This window comes from Meles meles, chromosome X, assembly GCF_922984935.1.
Source record: "Meles meles chromosome X, mMelMel3.1 paternal haplotype, whole genome shotgun sequence".
Classification (NCBI taxonomy): Eukaryota; Metazoa; Chordata; class Mammalia; order Carnivora; family Mustelidae; genus Meles; species Meles meles.
The window spans coordinates 14925868-14944338 of NC_060087.1; the positions used below are offsets into that span (position 1 = coordinate 14925868).

Sequence of the window (18471 nt, forward strand, 5' to 3'; positions counted from 1 at the left end):
TACTTGTGATCTCTGCCTGTCAGATAAATAAATAAAATCTTTAAAAAAAAAAATGTTAAGCTTGTCGAAAAATGGTAGCCCTAGATAAGGGGGCATTTTGTGCTGGGGGTGAAAGCTCAGAGCAGAGGAGGCCCTTTTACCTGGGGTGATTGGTTGTGTGCACCCTCCCAGGAGACCAGGACACAGACTCCCAACTGCTGTACTCCTCTCGGCCCACCCTTCACCCCAAACCTTGCCCTCTGTGCACCCAGTACTCTGAAGTCCTAAAAGGCCATGATTCACTGAAAACTTGAAGGAGAAACTGCAAGCTTGCTGCCCATTTGCACTGAAATCAAAGTCTTATGCAAGTATGTTCCTGTTTTCAGGGTGGTAAAGCAAAAGCGTTTTTAAATTCACTGGACTCCTTTGTGTTCCCGGGGAGCACACCTTTCACACTGCCAGACCAGAAACAAAACAAAAACAAAAACCAAGAGCAGCAAATTACCCCTGCTGCTTAGGCATTTGTATGAAAACTGGTTTTAGGGACATTTTCTTTGTTCTTATTTTCTTTGTTCTTATTTTCTTTGGCTCTGAGTGGGACATAAGCTCATTTTTCTTTTTTCTCTTTCATTGAAATTGGAAACTATACTTTAAAAAAAAAAAAAGAAATTCTGCCCAGCTCTGCATTGAAAAGAGGTTGTAAAATACAGCTGCTTTTGTCACCCCCTTCGGGTCAGGGTTCCCCTACAGGCTGCTCTGAGCCCTCCGCCCTTCGCCCCCCCCCCCCCCCGCCCCCCACGGCAGGAGGGAGGCCTCAGGCGCACTTGCTGGCGCACTCCAGCAGCTCCATCCGGATGGCAATGCGGACGTGCCAGCCCAGCGGGATCAGCCGGATGAAGCGGGAAATGATGGGGGGCCGCAGGAGGTTCTGGACTGTGGAGGTTCGGTCCGAGTTTCCGTAGAAGACCTAAAGAGAGAAGAAATCTTATCGCTGTCCCATCAGAGGATGGTAAAGGAAAAACAATTCTTTCCCGGAAGCTGGCCCCAACTCTTTTGAGTTTGAGAAATGCTGCTTAAGGCTCAGAGAACTGTACAGGCCCCGCCCTCCTCCAAATCTGAAACTTGCACATTGGTCAGCGCCTGTGTGCTCTGGCAGATACTAACATTTCCGTCATCGCGGAATGTTCTACTAGATGGCATCGGTAGAAAATGCCTCTTGATCCTTATCACCAATTTTGTGTTTTCATGCTCTGCATTTTGATAAATTTTGAAAAAGACCACATCTCACAAGAGGAATGTTCCTACATTCCAAAGGTGTCCAAACTTGGGGCTCAAGTAAAGCTCCAGTGCTCTGGCCTTGAAGTCGTGAGCCGAAGCTTAAGTGTGTATCTCTACATTGATACAAATGGCAAATAGACTCGGAAAGCTGCTTTTAGAAGAAAAGACATAAAAACAAGATTCTGGCAGGGGGAAGGCAGTTAAGTACACAAAGGGTTTGCTTCGTGTTTTGAGGGGATGCAACATAGCTTGGAGACGAGGCTGTAACATTAAAAAGGTGACATGGAGCATTTCCTTTCTTTCTGGACTATCTCCTAAAAAATATTTGGCTGCTACATTGACCTCATCCATCTGTAAAACCGGAAGAACCTTAGATGTCATGATCTTGTCTCTTCCCAGTAGCAACATCCCACATCCCCTTCTCTCAGCTTTTCGCCCTTGAGCCTATTCAAGTCAGGGGACAGCTGCAGAGGGAGAATGGAACAGGCTCCTTCAGACTGCACAAGGGCCCGAGCGGAATGCCTCTTTGCAAAGAACCGTCAAGGCCTTCAGAAATGCAGACAGGACTTGAAAAAGATTTCTCGTTTCTTTTTGAAAAACCAACTAAATGAAAAATGAAATGAAATGTGTAAGTATCAAGATGGTTTTTCCTATTGTATTCAGTAAAACTCCTTGAAATCTCAACCCATGAATGTCTTGCGGTACAGCTTGTCACCAGAGAGTACAAAAGCCTTCTGATTTCCCGCCACACGTGTGTGCTTCCTCTGATTAAGTGTCCAAATTAGCCTCAGAAGCCCTTATTCTCGGGCAAAAGGACAGTTAACCTTTCCAAATGGCTAGTGAGTTTTTAATTCATTGCAAGTATGCATATATATGTAAAATAATGATTTTATATATATATATAGATAGATACACTTAATTATGAACCTACTGTGTTCAGTCTATGGTGAACATGACTTGGGGCTTGACCCTTAGAGGTTAATAGGATATAGTTGCTCAAAGGCAACTCTGTGTTTGCACTGCCGGCGTCATTTTAATCGTTTACACAGTTCAGTGGCTAACTTGCTGGATTGTCCAAATCTTCCTAGCTGTCAGTCTCAGTAGTAAGGAGAGGCCATATCTACATAAATGGACAAAGGCCTGCCCACATCAATAATAGGTCAAGTCAGACCCATGCAGCAAAGTGTTCAATGGCCCGGTGAGTTTGGAATAGTCCAAATGGCCAGTTTTGATAATTCAAGCAACTGTAAGCTGGTAGGAGAATTCAAAGATTTCTTCCATACACGAGAGTGGTGCTATTCACAAACTGCTGGGCACCCAAGATACAGCAAGAAAAGACACCTGCCTTGTCGCCAGAGAGTAGACCATACTGTGGGGCAGAAGCACGGATGACTTCCCTTGCCATGGCGTCAGTGGTCTGCAAGGGTGGAATCGGGAAGTCCCGGAGAGTGTGAGCTGAAAGTCGCTCGGGGTAAGTCCAACTTACCCGGTTGTTTCCTGTCTGGTCCTTATAGTAAATCCAGTTCAGGCTCTCATCTGTCCTGTACTGCACGCTGTACTTGGTCATCCACTCATCGATATCACAGCGCCCCTGGGTGAGGATCCCTGAAATCACCTTGACCTCCTTCAGATCTATCTGCAGCCACTGGCTGCTGTCCTGGTACTTGGAGAGCCAGGCGCACCTGCCAGGGACACAGCAAATCACCAGGAGCCTTTCCCCGTGAGCACCTCCAAATAGCTGAGAGGCATTGCCCTTTGAGGGGTTGTCAGCGCCCGAAGAACCTCTGCAGTGCTCGGGCAGGCTGAGCATTGTTAAGCACCAAGAGCCTGTGTCCTTGAAGTGCCCAGCCTCTCTCATACTTGCATCATTCTCTTTCTCCCTGCATCACCACTGCGCAAAGACCAACGGCCAGATTCAACTGATTGGTCCAAGCAGTGCCTCCGAGAGTGTAGCTGAAATCCCCTTTGGGGTGTGGTTGAACAGGTCTTACTTCAAAACACGAAAATGCCTGGTTATTACACCCGCCAGCCCCCTTCCCTTTTCATTAGTCTCTCCCAATGACTCTCCATGAGTCTTACCCTAGTTTCACTCCCTTTATACCTATCTGCATCGCCTTCAGGTGCTGTCATTCATGGCTTTCAGAGAGTGTCTCCCATGTGCAGAACACTGCGCCGAGCCCCTCTGGAAGAGCTTTCGACAATTGTAAAGCAAAGAACCATTGAAGGAACTGATTTGTCTTTTAGCTATATCCCTCCCGAATTGTGGAAACCTGTAATTTCCCCTTTGAGGTTTTTATTTATTTTTTGCATATTAGTTAGCTTCGTGGAACTCAGTCCTTGGCTGCTTTTTCTTATAACTCCAGACTTGCTCCTTGGGTGGCTCTTGAATTTTTAACTCCCATCCCAGACCTTTTCCCAACTCCAAAATCTGAGAGTCAGTTGCTGTCTAGATAACTTCTAGATGACGTACACTATCCCGAATGAAACCTGTCCAAGAGTGAACTCCTAATTGTCTCCACCACAACTTTTCCTTCCAGTATCCATCTCTTGGAAGCCTACTTCTATCCTCCTGGGTGTTCATGCCAGCGATCTGGGAGAGAGCCTTGGCCCCTTCCTCTCTGTCACCTCAAACATCCAATCCATCTATTAAGTCCATCTCAAATGCTGCTCAAATTCTTTATTTACTTTTCTCTACTTCACTGGCACTGCTCTAGCCCACATCATCCTCAGTTCTTGTCTGGATGATTGCTACTTTCGCTCCTTAAGCTAGTCTCCTGGGTTGTCCCCTGCCTCCCCGCACCACTAAAGAGTTTTCCCCCCTCTCAGGAGCCAGATTTTTCTTTCTTTCTTTTTTTTTTTTTAAGATTTTATTTATTTATTTAACACAGAGAGAGATCACAAGTAGGCAGAGAGGCAGGCAGAGAGACAGGAGGAAGCAGGCTCCCTGCCGAGCAGAGAGCCCGATGCGGGGCTCGATCCCAGGACCCTGGGATCATGACCTGAGCAGAAGGCAGAGGCTTTATTTAACCCGCTGAGCCACCCAGGCGCCCCCAGATTTTTCTTAAAACACAAGTCAGATTGTGATACTCCCCAACCTGAAATCTTTCTCTGGTAGAGTCTGCTAATTGTCTCCCAATATCCTCTTCCCATTTTCCTTTAGTCCTAGAATACCGCAGAAAACCACCATCACCAAGTTTTATCTGGGCAAATTGTCACCAGCAGAGTTCATATTTCCCAGTCTCCTGTGCAGCTAGATGGGACAATCTGACCAAATTCTGATTGCTGGGATGTGGGCAAAGTAGCCAATATGATTATGCTTCTGTCCTTAAAAGAAAAGTGTGTGCGCTCTGCTCTTTTCTCCCCACTGACTAGAATGCAGTTGTGATAGTGGAAACCAGGCCAGCCATTCTGGGCCCCAAGATGGAAGCTGCATGTGAAGAATGACAGGGTAGAAAGAGTCTGGAACCCAGATACCATTAGCCATCATGTCAACCCTACACTGCCTAATAAAACTTTTAGGTGACCAAGAAATAAACCTCTATATTATTTAAGTCCCCATAATTTGGGGCTCTTTGTTGTAGCAGCACAATCTTATATTCTAACTAAAACACATTCAGGGAACTCTCATGCCTAAAATGAGCACCATAATCCTTAACATGTGACTCCACGATCTGACTTCTGCCTATCTCTCTCGCCTTATCTCACTCATGCCCTAACTTTGCTGACCTTTACCATCCCCATGTGTGCCCTTCAGGGATAGTCCTAGCTAAGGGCCTTTGCACCTGCTGTATTCTCTCCCCCCACTCCCACTTCACCCCCTCCCCCGCTGACTCCCTCCCCCAGCCAACTGCAAGTCTCAGGTTAAATATCTTTTCCTTAGAAAGGCTCCCCTGGTACTTCAAATGAATGAAGTCTTTCTTCTTTGTCTCCTCCACAAGCATTTATCACACTCACTAGATGATCAGTCGTGTGATTATGTGCTTAGAGTCCCTCCAGCCCTCTAAACTGCATGCTTTTTGAAGTCTGGGGCCTCATCCACCTTGACCACAGTCCTCAGCACATGGGAGGCGCTCAATGACTATCTGTTGAGTACATGAATAAAGGCAGCCTGCCATTCGTTTATTCCAGAGATGTACAGTTTCCCAATCACGTGAAAACAAGTCGCCTGAGCCATCTGCCCTGCTTACCCAAAGCCTTGACTGTTGAGCCGGGCCTTGTTAGCTGTCCACGAGGAATACCAGCCCACATACTGCTCCACGTTGGAGCAGGTGATCTGGTCTGGTCTGACCTCTCCTGACTCGAACCCCAGGGGCTTATGATACGGGCATTCTGGAAAAGAAAAGCCAACACACATTACAACACTCGCAGCACATCGGAACACTCAACCAACACGACGCGACCGAAATGACAAATCAAACCATCTCACTCGCACTCTGAGAGGTGGAAAATGTTTTGCTTGGCAGCACAGTTCACGGTGCTTCAGCCTACTTACTGCTCTTAGAAGAGAGTGAAGAGGAAGGAAAAGGATTGTCATAGAGACTCACAACATTCATAAAAGCGGACGAAAGGGGCTCTATGGTAACCTGAGGTTGTGGGGGGGGGGCGCTGAGAAATACTTCACCTCCTCCACAAAGCTAGACATTTAAAAAACCAAGAGGTTCACAGAGAAATGTCATACTTAAATGCCATACTCTATTTTCCTCATGAAAACAGCTTTCGCTGTCCTGCATGATGACCTCAGGGTCCCTAATTGTCCTCCAGCAGCTTGGGATACTAAAGATAGGAACAAAACAATGGTGAGAGGCAAGAAAGGCAATTATAATATTGAGAGTGATTTCTCACTCGTAAATTGCGGTTTTCTCACTAGTCTAATGGAAAAAAAGGGGGGGGAGGGGTGAAATGTGCCTGGGTGACTGTTGAAGGAGGTGCAGTTGAAAGGAGCTGTTTTTTCCAAACAAGAATAGTCAAAGCTGGTTCTTGGGTGTTAACTGTTTGCTGCTTGTCATGTATTTCTTCTCGCATTTTAGTGTTGGCTTACCTGGTCAAAGACTTTTGCCCAGCATCCATTCTCCCCTTCTTTTTGGCAAAAGAGCCCTAATTTTGTTGGGCAGCAATGTAACCAGCTTTAAAAAAAAAAAATCTCTCCCAGTCTCTTTTGCAGTTAGAAGTGACCACATGATACAATTTCTGACCACTGAGATATGAGACTATGCCTACTGGGGATTTCTGATCAGTTTTGGCTCGCCCCTTCTTTCTTCCTGTTGCCTAGAAGGAAAATGTGATGGCTGGCACAGTGGTAGCCATCTTGCACAATGAGGGTAAGGCTGAAAGAACTGCAGAGACCTCAGCCGTGATGTCCTTACTACATGAGTCAAAACAAAAAAGTAATTTAATAAGCCACTCCTTAGGGGATTCTCTAATAAACACAGGTTCTAGCTAAATCTATATAGAAAACAAATGATAAACTTATACATTCTTCCCATTTCCTGACTGTAATGATAAACAGCAAGTGGATTATTTTTTTTCCAGTGTAAATTTGAGCTCAGACCGAAGAGCTAAACATATTTACTGGGACATCCTCCCGTCCCAACATTAAGATGAGTGCTGAGGTCTTTCTGGAGGATAATTTTCCAAAGTCACGAAGACAGAATGAAGCATGCGAAAGCTTGAATGCCATCTATCCAGAGACCAGAATGCCCACACTGTGGTCATGCCCTGTCCTCAGAGACTGAAGACAGAAAGACAGCTTCAGGCCTCTGACCAGGGAGGCTTCACGGCCTTCTTGCCCAGTGCACCAAAGGGAAAGGGCCAACCCGCCAGCAGCTGCAGCTCAGTGGGGCTGGAGGTGATAGGGCCCCACTGTAGTTTATCTAGTACCCAAGGCTTCAGGAGTCTTTTAATAAAGAATGGGAATTCCTGGGGGTGAGAACAGGAGTGCTTGATGGGCCCCTCGATCATGCCTTCTGTGGTCAAATCCTCAGGAGGTCTTGCTAAGGCGGCAGTTTCCATCATTCTCCCCCCAACCCCCACCCCTGCAGCAGCCTTGGGGCGTGTGGGTGGCTCAGTGGGTTAAAGCCTCTGCCTTTGGCTCAGATCATGATCCCAGGGTCCTGGGATTAAGCCCCGCATCGGGCTCTCTGCTCAGTGGGGAGCCTGCTTTCCCCCCTCTCTCTGCCTGCCTCTCTGCCTGCTTGTGATCTCTCTCTCTCTCTCTCTCTGTCAAAGAAATAAATAAAATCTTTAAAAAAAAAAAAAAAGGCAGACTTTTAAAGCTCACTGGAAACCTTGGCCTGTCGGAGAAGACCTTTGTTGGGTGGCAGATTCAGGGGCCTAGTGCGTGTGGCCTTGGGGCCTCCTCAATTCCCCTCTGACCTGGAAGACAAGCCCGTACCCCCAGAATGAGGAACAAGGTCCCAGCGCCAGAAAGCTGGGTTTCAGTTGGGCCCAAGGTTGTCACTTAAATTCTTTTTTTTTTTTTTTAAGATTTTATTTTATTTATTTGACAGAGAGAGGGAGATCACAAGTAGGCAGAGAGGCAGGCAGAGAGAGGAAGGGAAGCAGGCTTCCTGCTGAGCAGAGAGCCCGATGCGGGGTTCGATCCCAGGACTCTAGGATCCGAAGGCAGAGGCTTTAACCCACTGAGCCACCCAGGTGCCCCGTCACTTAAATTCTAACTGTGGGGGTCTCTAAGGCCCCTCCATCCTGAACTCCCCTTTCTCTCTCTGAGGCTGCCAGCTTGGAGGGCAGGAGGCTTCTGATGGCTTTATTCTTGACCTTTTGCTCTTTCTCTGTTTTCCCCTCACAACTCTTTTGCCATTTCTTTCCAAGTAGCCCATTTAGTAGTTAAGAGGCTGTTGACAGCAGAAGCAGCTCTCCACTGGACGGATTTGAACGGTCTAGGTCTGAACAGGAATTAGCGGGTGCTAGAGGCGGTGACTGGAGATTCTGGACCCTGGCCTTTGCGGGGGGAAAGGGGGGTGCTCGCGAGGGGCCTGAGCTCAGCGGGGACATGCTTCCTCTGAGGGGGTGGACCACGGAGAGGGTCAGGGAGAGCCCCCCCCCTCAGGAAACCCGGAAAGGTCCCCGGGACTGAGCTGAGCTTAGTTCGGAGGGAGAAGAGCCACCACCGAGGCGGCCTCCTTCAAGTGGGGTTGTGAGCCTGTCCCCACCCTGAGCCTGAGCCCTGCGCCCAGGCCGCCCTCACACGCCCATGGGGGTTTCCTGTCGTCCAAGGAGAGAGCGAGGACCTTTAATGATCCTGTCTTTAGACTCCTTACAGGCCATGACAATGGAGGCCTCAAACTGGATTTATTTCAACTTAGAAAAATAGGAAATGTGACTTTTCTCATGCTCTGTGTGCTTTGCTGTAAACGACAGTCAAGTTAATTCATTATTTTTCCTGACTCCTCCTTTCTCCTCTCCTCCTTCCGTGGTCCTGGCTGAGCTCCCTTTTGGTCCTCATGCAGGTCTGGAAGCCTTCCGCTGAGGCTGTTCCCTCTGCCTGGGACACTCTGGTCCCCTCTCCTCCCCCTTCACCTGGCCAACTCTACTTGTCCTTAAGATCTCTGCCCACTTCCCCTTCCTGAGGGGGGTAAGTAGCTGGAGACCCCTTACCCCTGAGCTGGGTAAGGGACTCCAGCTACTGCCTCCCCTGACCCTGTCCCTGTCACTTACTCGCTGTCCTTCTGATGATTTCTAGTCAGCTCCCTGGTCTGTCTGGCTCACCATTCTATCCTCTGAGCTGAGCCGAATGCCCGCACGTGCTAGGCACTCGATGGTTATTGACTGGATGGTGAATGAAGGGGTCAACCAAGATTATCCCCCATCATGGGTGGCCGCTAGGAATAAGCAGAGAGGACAGCAGAAACAGGAAGTGGGAGAGCTCAGGGAGGAAATAGAGGTTGCCCAGCCCCTAGAACACCCACCGCCCTGAGCAGGAAGGAACTGTCACCCGAGTATCAACTAGGATTAGGCAACACGAATAATGTTGCTGGAGGAATTAAGGGGATTGTCATCAGACGTACGCGGAATATGGCCTTCCCACGTTTTCTGCCCAATGGAAGGTAGCACGGCTCTGATGCCTGTTCTTACACTCATCTTCAGTAGGAAAGGAATGTTTCTACATTCGTTTTAAGGGAAAAACCTATGTCTTCCGTGGCACAAGGGGCTCTTCTGAGTGAGCGATGCTTTGATCACTCCATGGATAAAGGCATATTCATAACGTGCTGCTAATCCAGGCTCTACTTAACACACTGGCCTTTCTCACTCAGTAGCTGATTTCTCAGTTGGAAGGTGTGAAGGCCACACAGGCTTCTAAAGAAGACGAACCTCGAGAAACACAAGGAGAGCTGAGGGACGTTCTTGACAAGAGAGAGATGAATATTAATATGCATGTGTATGACACTTGAACCTATATGGCTGTGTAGCAGAAAATCGAATAATAATGTTTATAGGATAAAGGAGAAACTCAAAAATAATACAGGAATATAAAATCTTGAATAAAAGGAAAGCAGTAACGAATCATCAGATTTCTTCTATTTTGATACTTTCCTTACCCTGTTTCCCCTTTGGAGTGCCAAGGTGATCTTAGCTTGACTGTGGAAGACAGAGCCTTTAGTAATTTTAGTAATTTTCATAGCGTTAAGCCAAAGAGTAAGGAGGCCGTAAGGCACCCAGCCAGTCACCTTCTCCCTGGGCGGGGACACTGGACAGTAACAGCCAGTGTATGCCTGGGAGCACCTCCCAGCAGCTCTGAGTGACCCTCCCTCCTGTCCTTCTGTACTTTCTAGGCTCTTCTTACCAACTAAGGCGGGCTCTGGTGGAAGCGCTGAATCTCAGGGGCCAGAGAAACCAAGCAACGTTCTTAACATTGCGCTGAGGACCTGAGGCACTGATGGGGCAAGTGACTTCTGGAATATTGTGGCTAGTCCCGCTGCCCTGAATCGTGTCTTTCATTGGAAAAACCCATTAACACCCACGTATCAACTCTTCACACACTTACGTAGCATTTTTTTTTCCTTCCTGGAAATATCTGTGCTATTAAAAAATAAAACAAAAGCAAAAACTGGTGGGGAGAGGAGAGCAGTTTCTGATTTCAGAATTTCAAGTTCATGGCAGGTGTGTGGGGGAAGAGGGGGGGTCCACTTGACATTCCTGAAACACACAGCCTTCTTCAGCCTCACAGTTGATTGGTCTATGAAGCCAATCTGCATAAATAATTTCTTTCTTTCTTTTTTTTTTTTTTCAAGTTGTTTGTAGAAAGAACGTCAACTGGAATTCCAGTCGGCCTTCAAGGCTCTGGTGAAGAGAGCATTTGTTCCCACCGCGTGGGAAACTTTCGGGCGGAGCTAATGCCCTCGTCTTCATTATGGCACATAATAGGCGCATAATGAGAACGGGTGGGATTGTAAAGGAGGGTGATTCCGTGTTGGCTGGGCGGACCTCAGCCGTCTAGAGGCCTTGCCGGGAGCGCAGTGGGTGGGACCTCCCGCTGAAGCCCACCAAACTCAGCCGCGCCTCCTGCTTTCCCCACCGCCCGGAGCCCGCCCTTGCCAGCAGACTTAGCTCGCAAACCACTCCCACCCCTTTAGTAAATAGGAAGACGGAGGCAGTAAAATCCATTGTAGACTCCCCTGCCTCCCCCACAATTTGCTATTTTAATGCAAATTTAATGAAATAATGAAGAGAAGCTCACACATGGACACACATACTGTCTCTAGCGGAGCTATTATTAGGCGATTATGTAAAGCGAATGACTTGGCACGGCACCATCATAACCCTGGGGAGGGGTGACAAAGACGGTCGCAAGCAAAAGAGGCTGTGAGCCACGGAAAGGACGGAGCGCAGCGAGGATGTGCCGGGCCCCTGGCCTCCGAAAGTCCGAGTGTGAGCTCCGGCGGGGGAGGGGGAAAGGGGGGAAGGACCTGACCTTTATTAAGCTGCAGTTTGCTGGGGATAACACAAGATGCTTTTCGTGCCGCCTCCAATTTAGCCCTCATCACGGCAGCTTAGACCCGGGGCGGGGCGGGGTGGGGTGGTCAGCGAACTGTGGCCCTTGAGTCAAATGTGGCTCCCCACCTGTTTTTGTAAATAAAGTTTTATTGGCACACAGCCATGCACTGTGGCCCTGCGTCCAATCTATGGCTGCTTTTGCCTTATGGGGGGGCAGAATTGAAGAGCTGAGCCCCTTCGACCTGCAAAGGCGTAGATATTTAGCACCTGGTCCTTTACAGACAAAGTTTGCTGGCATTCATAGTGGCCAGGAAGGACTATGTTATGCTGCAGAACAAATTGTCTTGAAAATTGCACAGGCTTTAAGACAACAAACGTTTATTTTTCACCCAGGCGACTTGTCCATTATAGATTGGAAGGGGGTTTTCTGCTCCATTTAATCTCCTGGGACCCACGCTGAAGGAGAATGCACTTTCTCAAGCAGGGAAGGGAGAGCCAGAGTTGAGTACCAGCCCTTAGATGCTCAGTTTGGAAGAGACACTGCTCACTTTGGCTGGAACTGCTCACAGGGTGCTATGTGGCTACAAGGGGGCTGGGACCTGGGGCAGCTCATGGTTGTTTGGTGAGCAATAAACCCTCAGCATAGTCCTGTCACTTCCCTTTGACAGAAAAAGACCAAAATGGGAGTCCCAGAGTTAAGAAATGAGGCAGCCAGGGTCCCACCTCTGGTGTTTCTGGCTCAAAAGCCTGTGTTCTTCTCAAAATGCCCCACCTCCTACCACTGATTTATTTTCCTAAATTCCATGAGTCTGTTTCATTGAAAATAGATCCCAACTCACCTTCTTACGTAGGCAAAGGAACGACGCAAGAAGCTGTTTCTAAACAACAACATCAGTGTGGTATGTTGGAACAGTGGCCGTTCTGTGATTTGAAGCTCAGAGGCCAGCTGTGCATTGGGGAGGGGGGTGGCTAATTGAGCCAGGTTGAAGGGAAGAGAAGAAATGGAGTTCTTAAGGACACCCCAAGGATCTGGTGCCCTAAGGAGAAGGGACACTCACCTGGTATGCAGCCTAAGGAGGTTGTACCAGCAGACCACAGGACATTGGCACCTCCTTGGCAATTGCATTTGCACACTTTCTGGTACCAGGGGTCCTCAACCTCATCCTGCAGGAAGCCAGAGGAACAGGAGTGTCAGTCATAGTCAAATTCAACTCTGGCCAGAGCCACTGGAAAAATTTGTGTTAAAAAACCTTGCTCATGGGGCGCCTGGGTGGTTCAGTGGGTTAAAGCCTCTGCCTTCGGCTCAGATCATGATCCCAGGGTCCTGGGATCGGGCCCCGCATCGGGCTCTCTGCTCCGCAAGGAGCCTGCTTCCTCCTCTCTCTCTACCTGCCTCTCTGCCTAGTTGTGATTTCTCTCTGTCAAATAAATTTAAAAAAATAAAATAAAATTTAAAAAACCTTGCTCATGAGTGCCTGGGTGGCTCAGTCAGTTGAGTGTTTGTCTTTGGCCCAGGTCCTGATCCCAGGGTCCTGGGATCAACCCCCACGTTGGGCTCCCTGCTCAGCAGGGAGCCTGCTTCTCCTTCCTCTGCCTGTCTTTCTGCCTACTTATGCTCTCACTCTCTGTCAAGTAAGTAAATAAAATCTTAAAAAAAAAAAAAAAAAAGGTGATGGGTTCAAGATTACACCACTTGTATTAAGACCTGGTTTACTTACATTCTCTCATTAAAACACCAGTCTTGAACTTGCCCAGAGAAAAATGTCTTATTACCACCACCAGAATAAAGTATCTTTAAAAAATACCTTTTTAAAAAAAGTGATAATCTTACACATTATTTTGAGCTACAAAAATCTTCAAAAACAGCCTTCTTGGGGCGCCTGGGTGGCTCAGTGGGTTAAAGCCTCTGCCTTCTGCTCAGGTCATGATCTCAGGGTCCTGGGATCGAGCCCCGCATCAGGCTCTCTGCTCAGCGGGGAGCCTGCTTCCCCCTCTCTCTCTGCCTGCCTCTCTGCCTACTTGTCATCTCTGTCTGTCAAATAAATAAATTAAAAAAAAAAAAACCAGCCTTCTTATTGTAACATACCTCAGTAGATGATAATCCCAGTGTGGCTAAGCAAAAAGACAAGAGAGGGAAAAAATTAAGTTAAAAAAAAGAAACAAATATTCATTCCATGTAAAATAAAATGAAAATAGTCACATAAAAGTTAACAAAGCCCCTTCTGGAAGAAGTCGAAGTAAGTAAATATAAATATCTGCCAGGAATAACATCCACAGATGCTGAAAAACTAGGGAGAGTGAAATTAAACAGACAAGAATAATTGTTATTATTTTAAAGTGAACTCTCCCCCGAAAATGTGGCTCCAACTCATGACCCCAAGATCAAGAGTCACATGCTCTACTTACTGAGCCAGCCAGATGCTCATATTGTTTTTGTTTTTTATAGAATTTTGGAAAATACATTAATGTAGCAAAGAGGAAAAAAGGCACCTGTATTTCTTATCGCCAAAGGCAACACTGTTAACATTTTTGTACAAATCTTCCCAGTCTCTTTTTCTGTGAATTTTTTCAAACATGTTTGAGAGCCTACTGCCTAAACAATGCTTACAATTTACATTTACATTGTTAAATTCGACTTTGACAGGGGCAGCTTTTCCCTTTACTTATGAAGCCTCCGTCGTCATCGTCATCCCTAGCGTCTGCCAACTGTGCTGTTTAGGAGCTGATTCCTGGCCCTCTCCCCCCAACCCTGTGACACAGCTAGGTTATTTAGGATTACCACATTGTTCAGAAAATCTTTTTAAGGTTTATTTATAATGTACGGGAAATATCAAGCCACAAAGTACAAATACTGTGTAATTAACGTGGGAAAAATAAGTTCGCAAAATTTAACATGAAACCAACATCTGAACTATCTTCATAGACGTATGAGTAAAGAGAATGAATGCACAATTTATTTTAAAACATTTTTTTAAATTCCATTAATTAACATTTAATGTATTGTTTATTTCAGAGGTACGGGTCTGTGATTCATCAGGCTTATAGAACACTCGTTGCTCATCACGTCATGTGCCCTCCTTAATGTCCATCTCCCAGTTACCCCATCCCCCACCCCTCTCCCCTCCAGCAACCCTCAGGTTGTTAACTATGATTAAGAGTTTCTTACGGTTTGTCTCTCTCTCTGGTTTCGTCTTGTTTTATTTTTTCCTGTCTTCCCCTATGGTCCTTTTTTGTTTCTTAAATTCCACATGTCAGTGAGATCATATAATTGTCTTTCTCTGATTGACTTATGCACTTAACATAGTGCCCTCTAGGGGCGCCTGGGTGGCTCAGTGTGTTAAAGCCTCTGCCCCGCATCGGGCTCTCTGCTCAGCAGGGAGCCTGCTTCCCTTCCTCTCTCTCTGCCTGCCTCTCTGCCTACCTGTGATCTCTGTCAAATAAATAAATAAAATCTTCAAACAAACAAACAAACAAACAAACAAACAAAAAACATAGTACCCTCTAGTTCATTCCATCCACATCATTGCAAAAGGCAAGATCTTGTTCTTTTTGATGACTGCATAATATTCCATTGCCTATATGTATATGTCCCACATCATCTTTATCCATTCATCTGTTGATGGACATCTGGGCTCTTTCCATAGTTTGGCTACTGTGGACATTGCTGCTATAAACATTTGGGTGCACGTGCCCTTTGGATCACTACATTTGTATCTTTGGGGTAAATACCCAGTAGTGCAATTGCTAGGTCATAGGGTAGCTCTATTTTCAACTTTTTGAGGAAACTCCATACTATTTTCCAGAGATGAATGCACAATTTAGTAGGAAGAGAGTTAGAATACATTAGCATAAAATGCTTACGTTCTGCTGCCCAATGTATAACCACTAACCCCAAGAGGCTATTTGCACTTAAATTATTTAAAATTAACAAAATTAAACATACAGGATGCCTGGGTGGCTCAGTCGGTTACATGTCTGCCTTCAGCTCAGGCCATGATCCCAGGGTCTTGGGATCAATCCTGTGTCAGGCTCCCCGCTCAGCTTGGAGCCTGCTTCTCCCTCTCCCTCTGCCCCTCCCCCAGCTTGTGCTCTCGCTCTCTCTCTCTTTTTCTCAGAAATTAAGTAAGTAAATAAAAAAAAATAATCTTTTAAAAAATGAGCAAAAGTTTTTAAAAATTAAATTAAATTAAACATTCAATTCCTCAGTCACACCAGCCACATTTCAAGGGCTTCCTGGCCACATGTGGCTAGTGGCTGATGTACTGCACAGGTATAGAACGTTTTCATCATAGCAAAAGCTTCCATTAGACAGTGCTTGCTGGTTTAAAGGCCCAGAGCTCCATTTCCCATTTTCAACAAAACAGATACCTTCATTTCTCTTCTGATTATAAAAACAACACATACCTATTATAAAAATCTGGAACAAAGCTTGAGAGTAGACAATAGGAAATAAACCACTTTCCTATCTAAAAGTTGAATCTGATGCCCCCAGAAAGACCTTTCAGATTGTTTGAGAGAATAAAGGAATGCTCTCATCTTTTGTGTCACCATTATAAGAGCTATCTTTTTCAAATTTTGCCTTCATTTAAATACTACATATTTACCTATTCTGCAAACCACTTTTTCATGTCCAGTGTGAGCCTGGCACCACACCAGGGCCTGTGTCTTCTGAAATGGAAGCCTCCCTCTCTGCCCACAAGGGGTGGAGGACCAAGGAGAAGACAGAGCACTGGACATTGCACGGGGTGAGGACTCTCCCACGTTGCTCATGGGCTGCAGTGGGAGGCCAAGGGAGCATCTTTTAGAGCATTTCAGGGCTACCTCTTACCTGTGGTCACCAAGCTGCTGTCTCCCCCTGGGCCCTTGTTTACGGGTTATTCGTTTGTTCCTAGAGATTCCCCGGTCTACCTGCTATGGGCAGAATTGATCCTCTCAGGTCGAGACAAAGGTTGGGAGCGTCATCTTGGAGGCCAAGCCCTGCGCTGGCAAAAGAAGTTACTGACTTCTTATTTTCGCATCCAATGGACTCTTTCCAACACAGACCTTATGTCTTCAGGCTCCAATGTGCTCTCAGTCCCTCCCATCTTCCTTTAGTTTCCATCCCACTGTTCACCTGTTTCCCCCATCACTCTGAGTATCCTCTCAGTCTCCTTTGAGAGCTCTGCTTCTTCTACCCACCTCATAAATATTCCTAAGCCCAAGATTCCCTTGCTTTGAATGGCTTACCAGGTATCTCCGCATAGATGTATCTAAAATTGGACCCAACCAAGTCTTGGCACGGTCATGGAGCAAGCTGAGCTCTCATTGTGTTGCCGGTGGGGATGTAAGTCAGTCTAACTTCTTTGAAAAACTATTTGGCAGCTTATGCTAAGGTGAAACATACATGTGTCCCATGAAGCAGGAACTCAACTCTTCGGTATCTACCCACCAGAAATACATACATATGTTCTCCACGTGCTAGATCACCCATAGCAGCAGTATTTGTATTAACCCCAAACTGGAAAGGCTCATATGCCCATCAAGAGTAGAATGGGGGGGCGCCTGGGTGGCTCAGTGGGTTAAAGCCTCTGCCTTCAGCTCAGGTCATGATCCCAGGGTTCTGGGATCGAGCCCCGCATCAGGCTCTCTGCTCTGCGGACAGCCTGCTTCCTCCTCTCTCTCTCTGCCTGCCTCTCTGCCTACTTGTGATCTCTGTCTGTCAAATAAATAAATAAAATCTTTTAAAAATAAAAAAAAAAAAGAGTAGAATGGGTAGGGGCACCTGGGTGGCTCAATCTGTTAAGTGTCAGACTCTTGATGTCGGCTCAGATGGTGATCTCAGTGTCGTGAGATGGAGCCCTCCTTGGGCTCTGTGCTGGGCATAAAGCCTGCTTAAGATCCTCTCTCTCTCTCTCTCTCTCCTTCTGCCCCTCCACATGCCCCCCTTCTATCTCTCCCACTCAAAAAACAAACAAACAAACAAACAAAAAAAAACCACACACACACAAAACAGTAGAATGGGTACAGGTGGCAAATTCAGACTCGCAGAACACTGAACTGCAAAGAAAATGGACGACGTGCACTCCATGCCACAATATGGCCGCCTCTCACAAACAATGCTGAGGAAAGCCAGACGCTAAAGTGGACACACCACATGAATCCATTTGAAATGTACAGAAGCAGGCAAAAGTAATCTATGCCATTAGACACTAGGGTCCTGGTCACATTTGGAGCAGGAAGTGGCAGGGAGGAAGGCCGGGGAGGCTCTTGCGGGGGAGGTGCTGGCGATGTTCCCTTACTTGATCAGAGTACTGGTTACGTGGATGTGTTCAGTAGTGAAAATTCACTAAGCTATAAACACTTACCTGTACTTTTCTGTATGTATATCATACTTAAATACTAGTACGTATGCTATACTTCAATAGAAAGGTTTTTTAAAACAGAACTCATTACATCCTTCCTCAAATTTTCTTTTCCTTTATTTCTTATCCTACTGAATGGCTTCCCCATCCACTTAGCACCCCATCTAGAGACGTGGGGGCTTGTCTTAGTCACTTTCCCCCCTAAACCCACACATCCAGTGTCAAGCAGGGGCCTTTTCTCTCTCTATGCCGCCACCATCACTTCCCACGTTGAGTTCCCATTCTCCCTGCCCCCATACTCTCCCTGCTGGAGAGACCTCGTCTCATCCACCTGTCATGCTGCCCGTGGAATGAGATGCACACCTGATCGTGTCACTCTCTTGCTGCAAAACCTTTGCTGGGTCCTCACTGCAGGGCTCCAGGTTCCAGCTCTCATTTACCTGTTGAATGGCCACATCTCTCCATTTCCTCATCCTTAACATGGGTGTGATAGTGACGTGTCTTTCAAGAGGCCGCCATGATCTAGCTCCCGCCTGCCTCTCCAAATGGATCTTTTGCCAACTCTACTAGCTGCAATTCATGTCTGTCTGGTCTCTTGGGTTTAAAGTCTCTCATTCTCCAGGGCGCTCAGGTGGTGCAGTAGGTTAAGCCTTTGCCTTCAGCTCAGGTCGTGGTACCAGGGTCCTGGGATTGAGCCCCGCATGGGGCTCTCTATTCAGCAGGGAGCCTGCTTCCCTTTCTCTCTACTTGCCTCTCTGCCTACTTGTGATCTCTCTCTCTCTGTCAAATAAATAAAATATTTTTTCCCCAAGATCTTATTTATTTACTTATTTGACAGAGAGAGGCAGGCGAGAGAGAGGGGGGAGGCAGGCGGGAGAGAGGGGGGAGGCAGGCGGGAGAGAGGGGGGAGGCAGGCGGGAGA

General features: G+C 46.9%; 1 protein-coding gene across 1 annotated transcript; it reads right to left on the reverse strand.

Annotated features, from left to right (window-relative positions):
* Nucleotides 1–793: 793 nt before the first annotated feature.
* RS1 (retinoschisin 1) lies at nt 794–18022 on the reverse strand. The gene is made up of 6 exons (XM_045994720.1): nt 17881–18022; nt 13295–13320; nt 12267–12372; nt 5445–5586; nt 2744–2939; nt 794–946 (listed from the first exon to the last, which is right to left on the reverse strand). Exons 1-6 carry the CDS (start codon nt 18020–18022, stop codon nt 794–796), a joined length of 765 nt encoding a protein of 254 aa, XP_045850676.1.
* Between the last annotated feature and the right edge of the window lie 449 nt (nt 18023–18471).

Bases quoted from the DNA above. Each gene is read 5' to 3' on its own strand.
- RS1 (XM_045994720.1), bottom strand. From the start codon at position 18,022: ATGAGGAAATGGAGAGATGTGGCCATTCAACAGGTAAATGAGAGCTGG. The intron at 13,321-17,880 runs GTGGATGAGACG...CTTTTTGCTTAG, and splicing joins TTCCACGGGCAGCATGACAG to CCACACTGGGATTATCATCT. The intron at 947-2,743 runs GTAAGTTGGACT...TTCTCTCTTTAG, and splicing joins ACCAGACAGGAAACAACCGG to GTCTTCTACGGAAACTCGGA.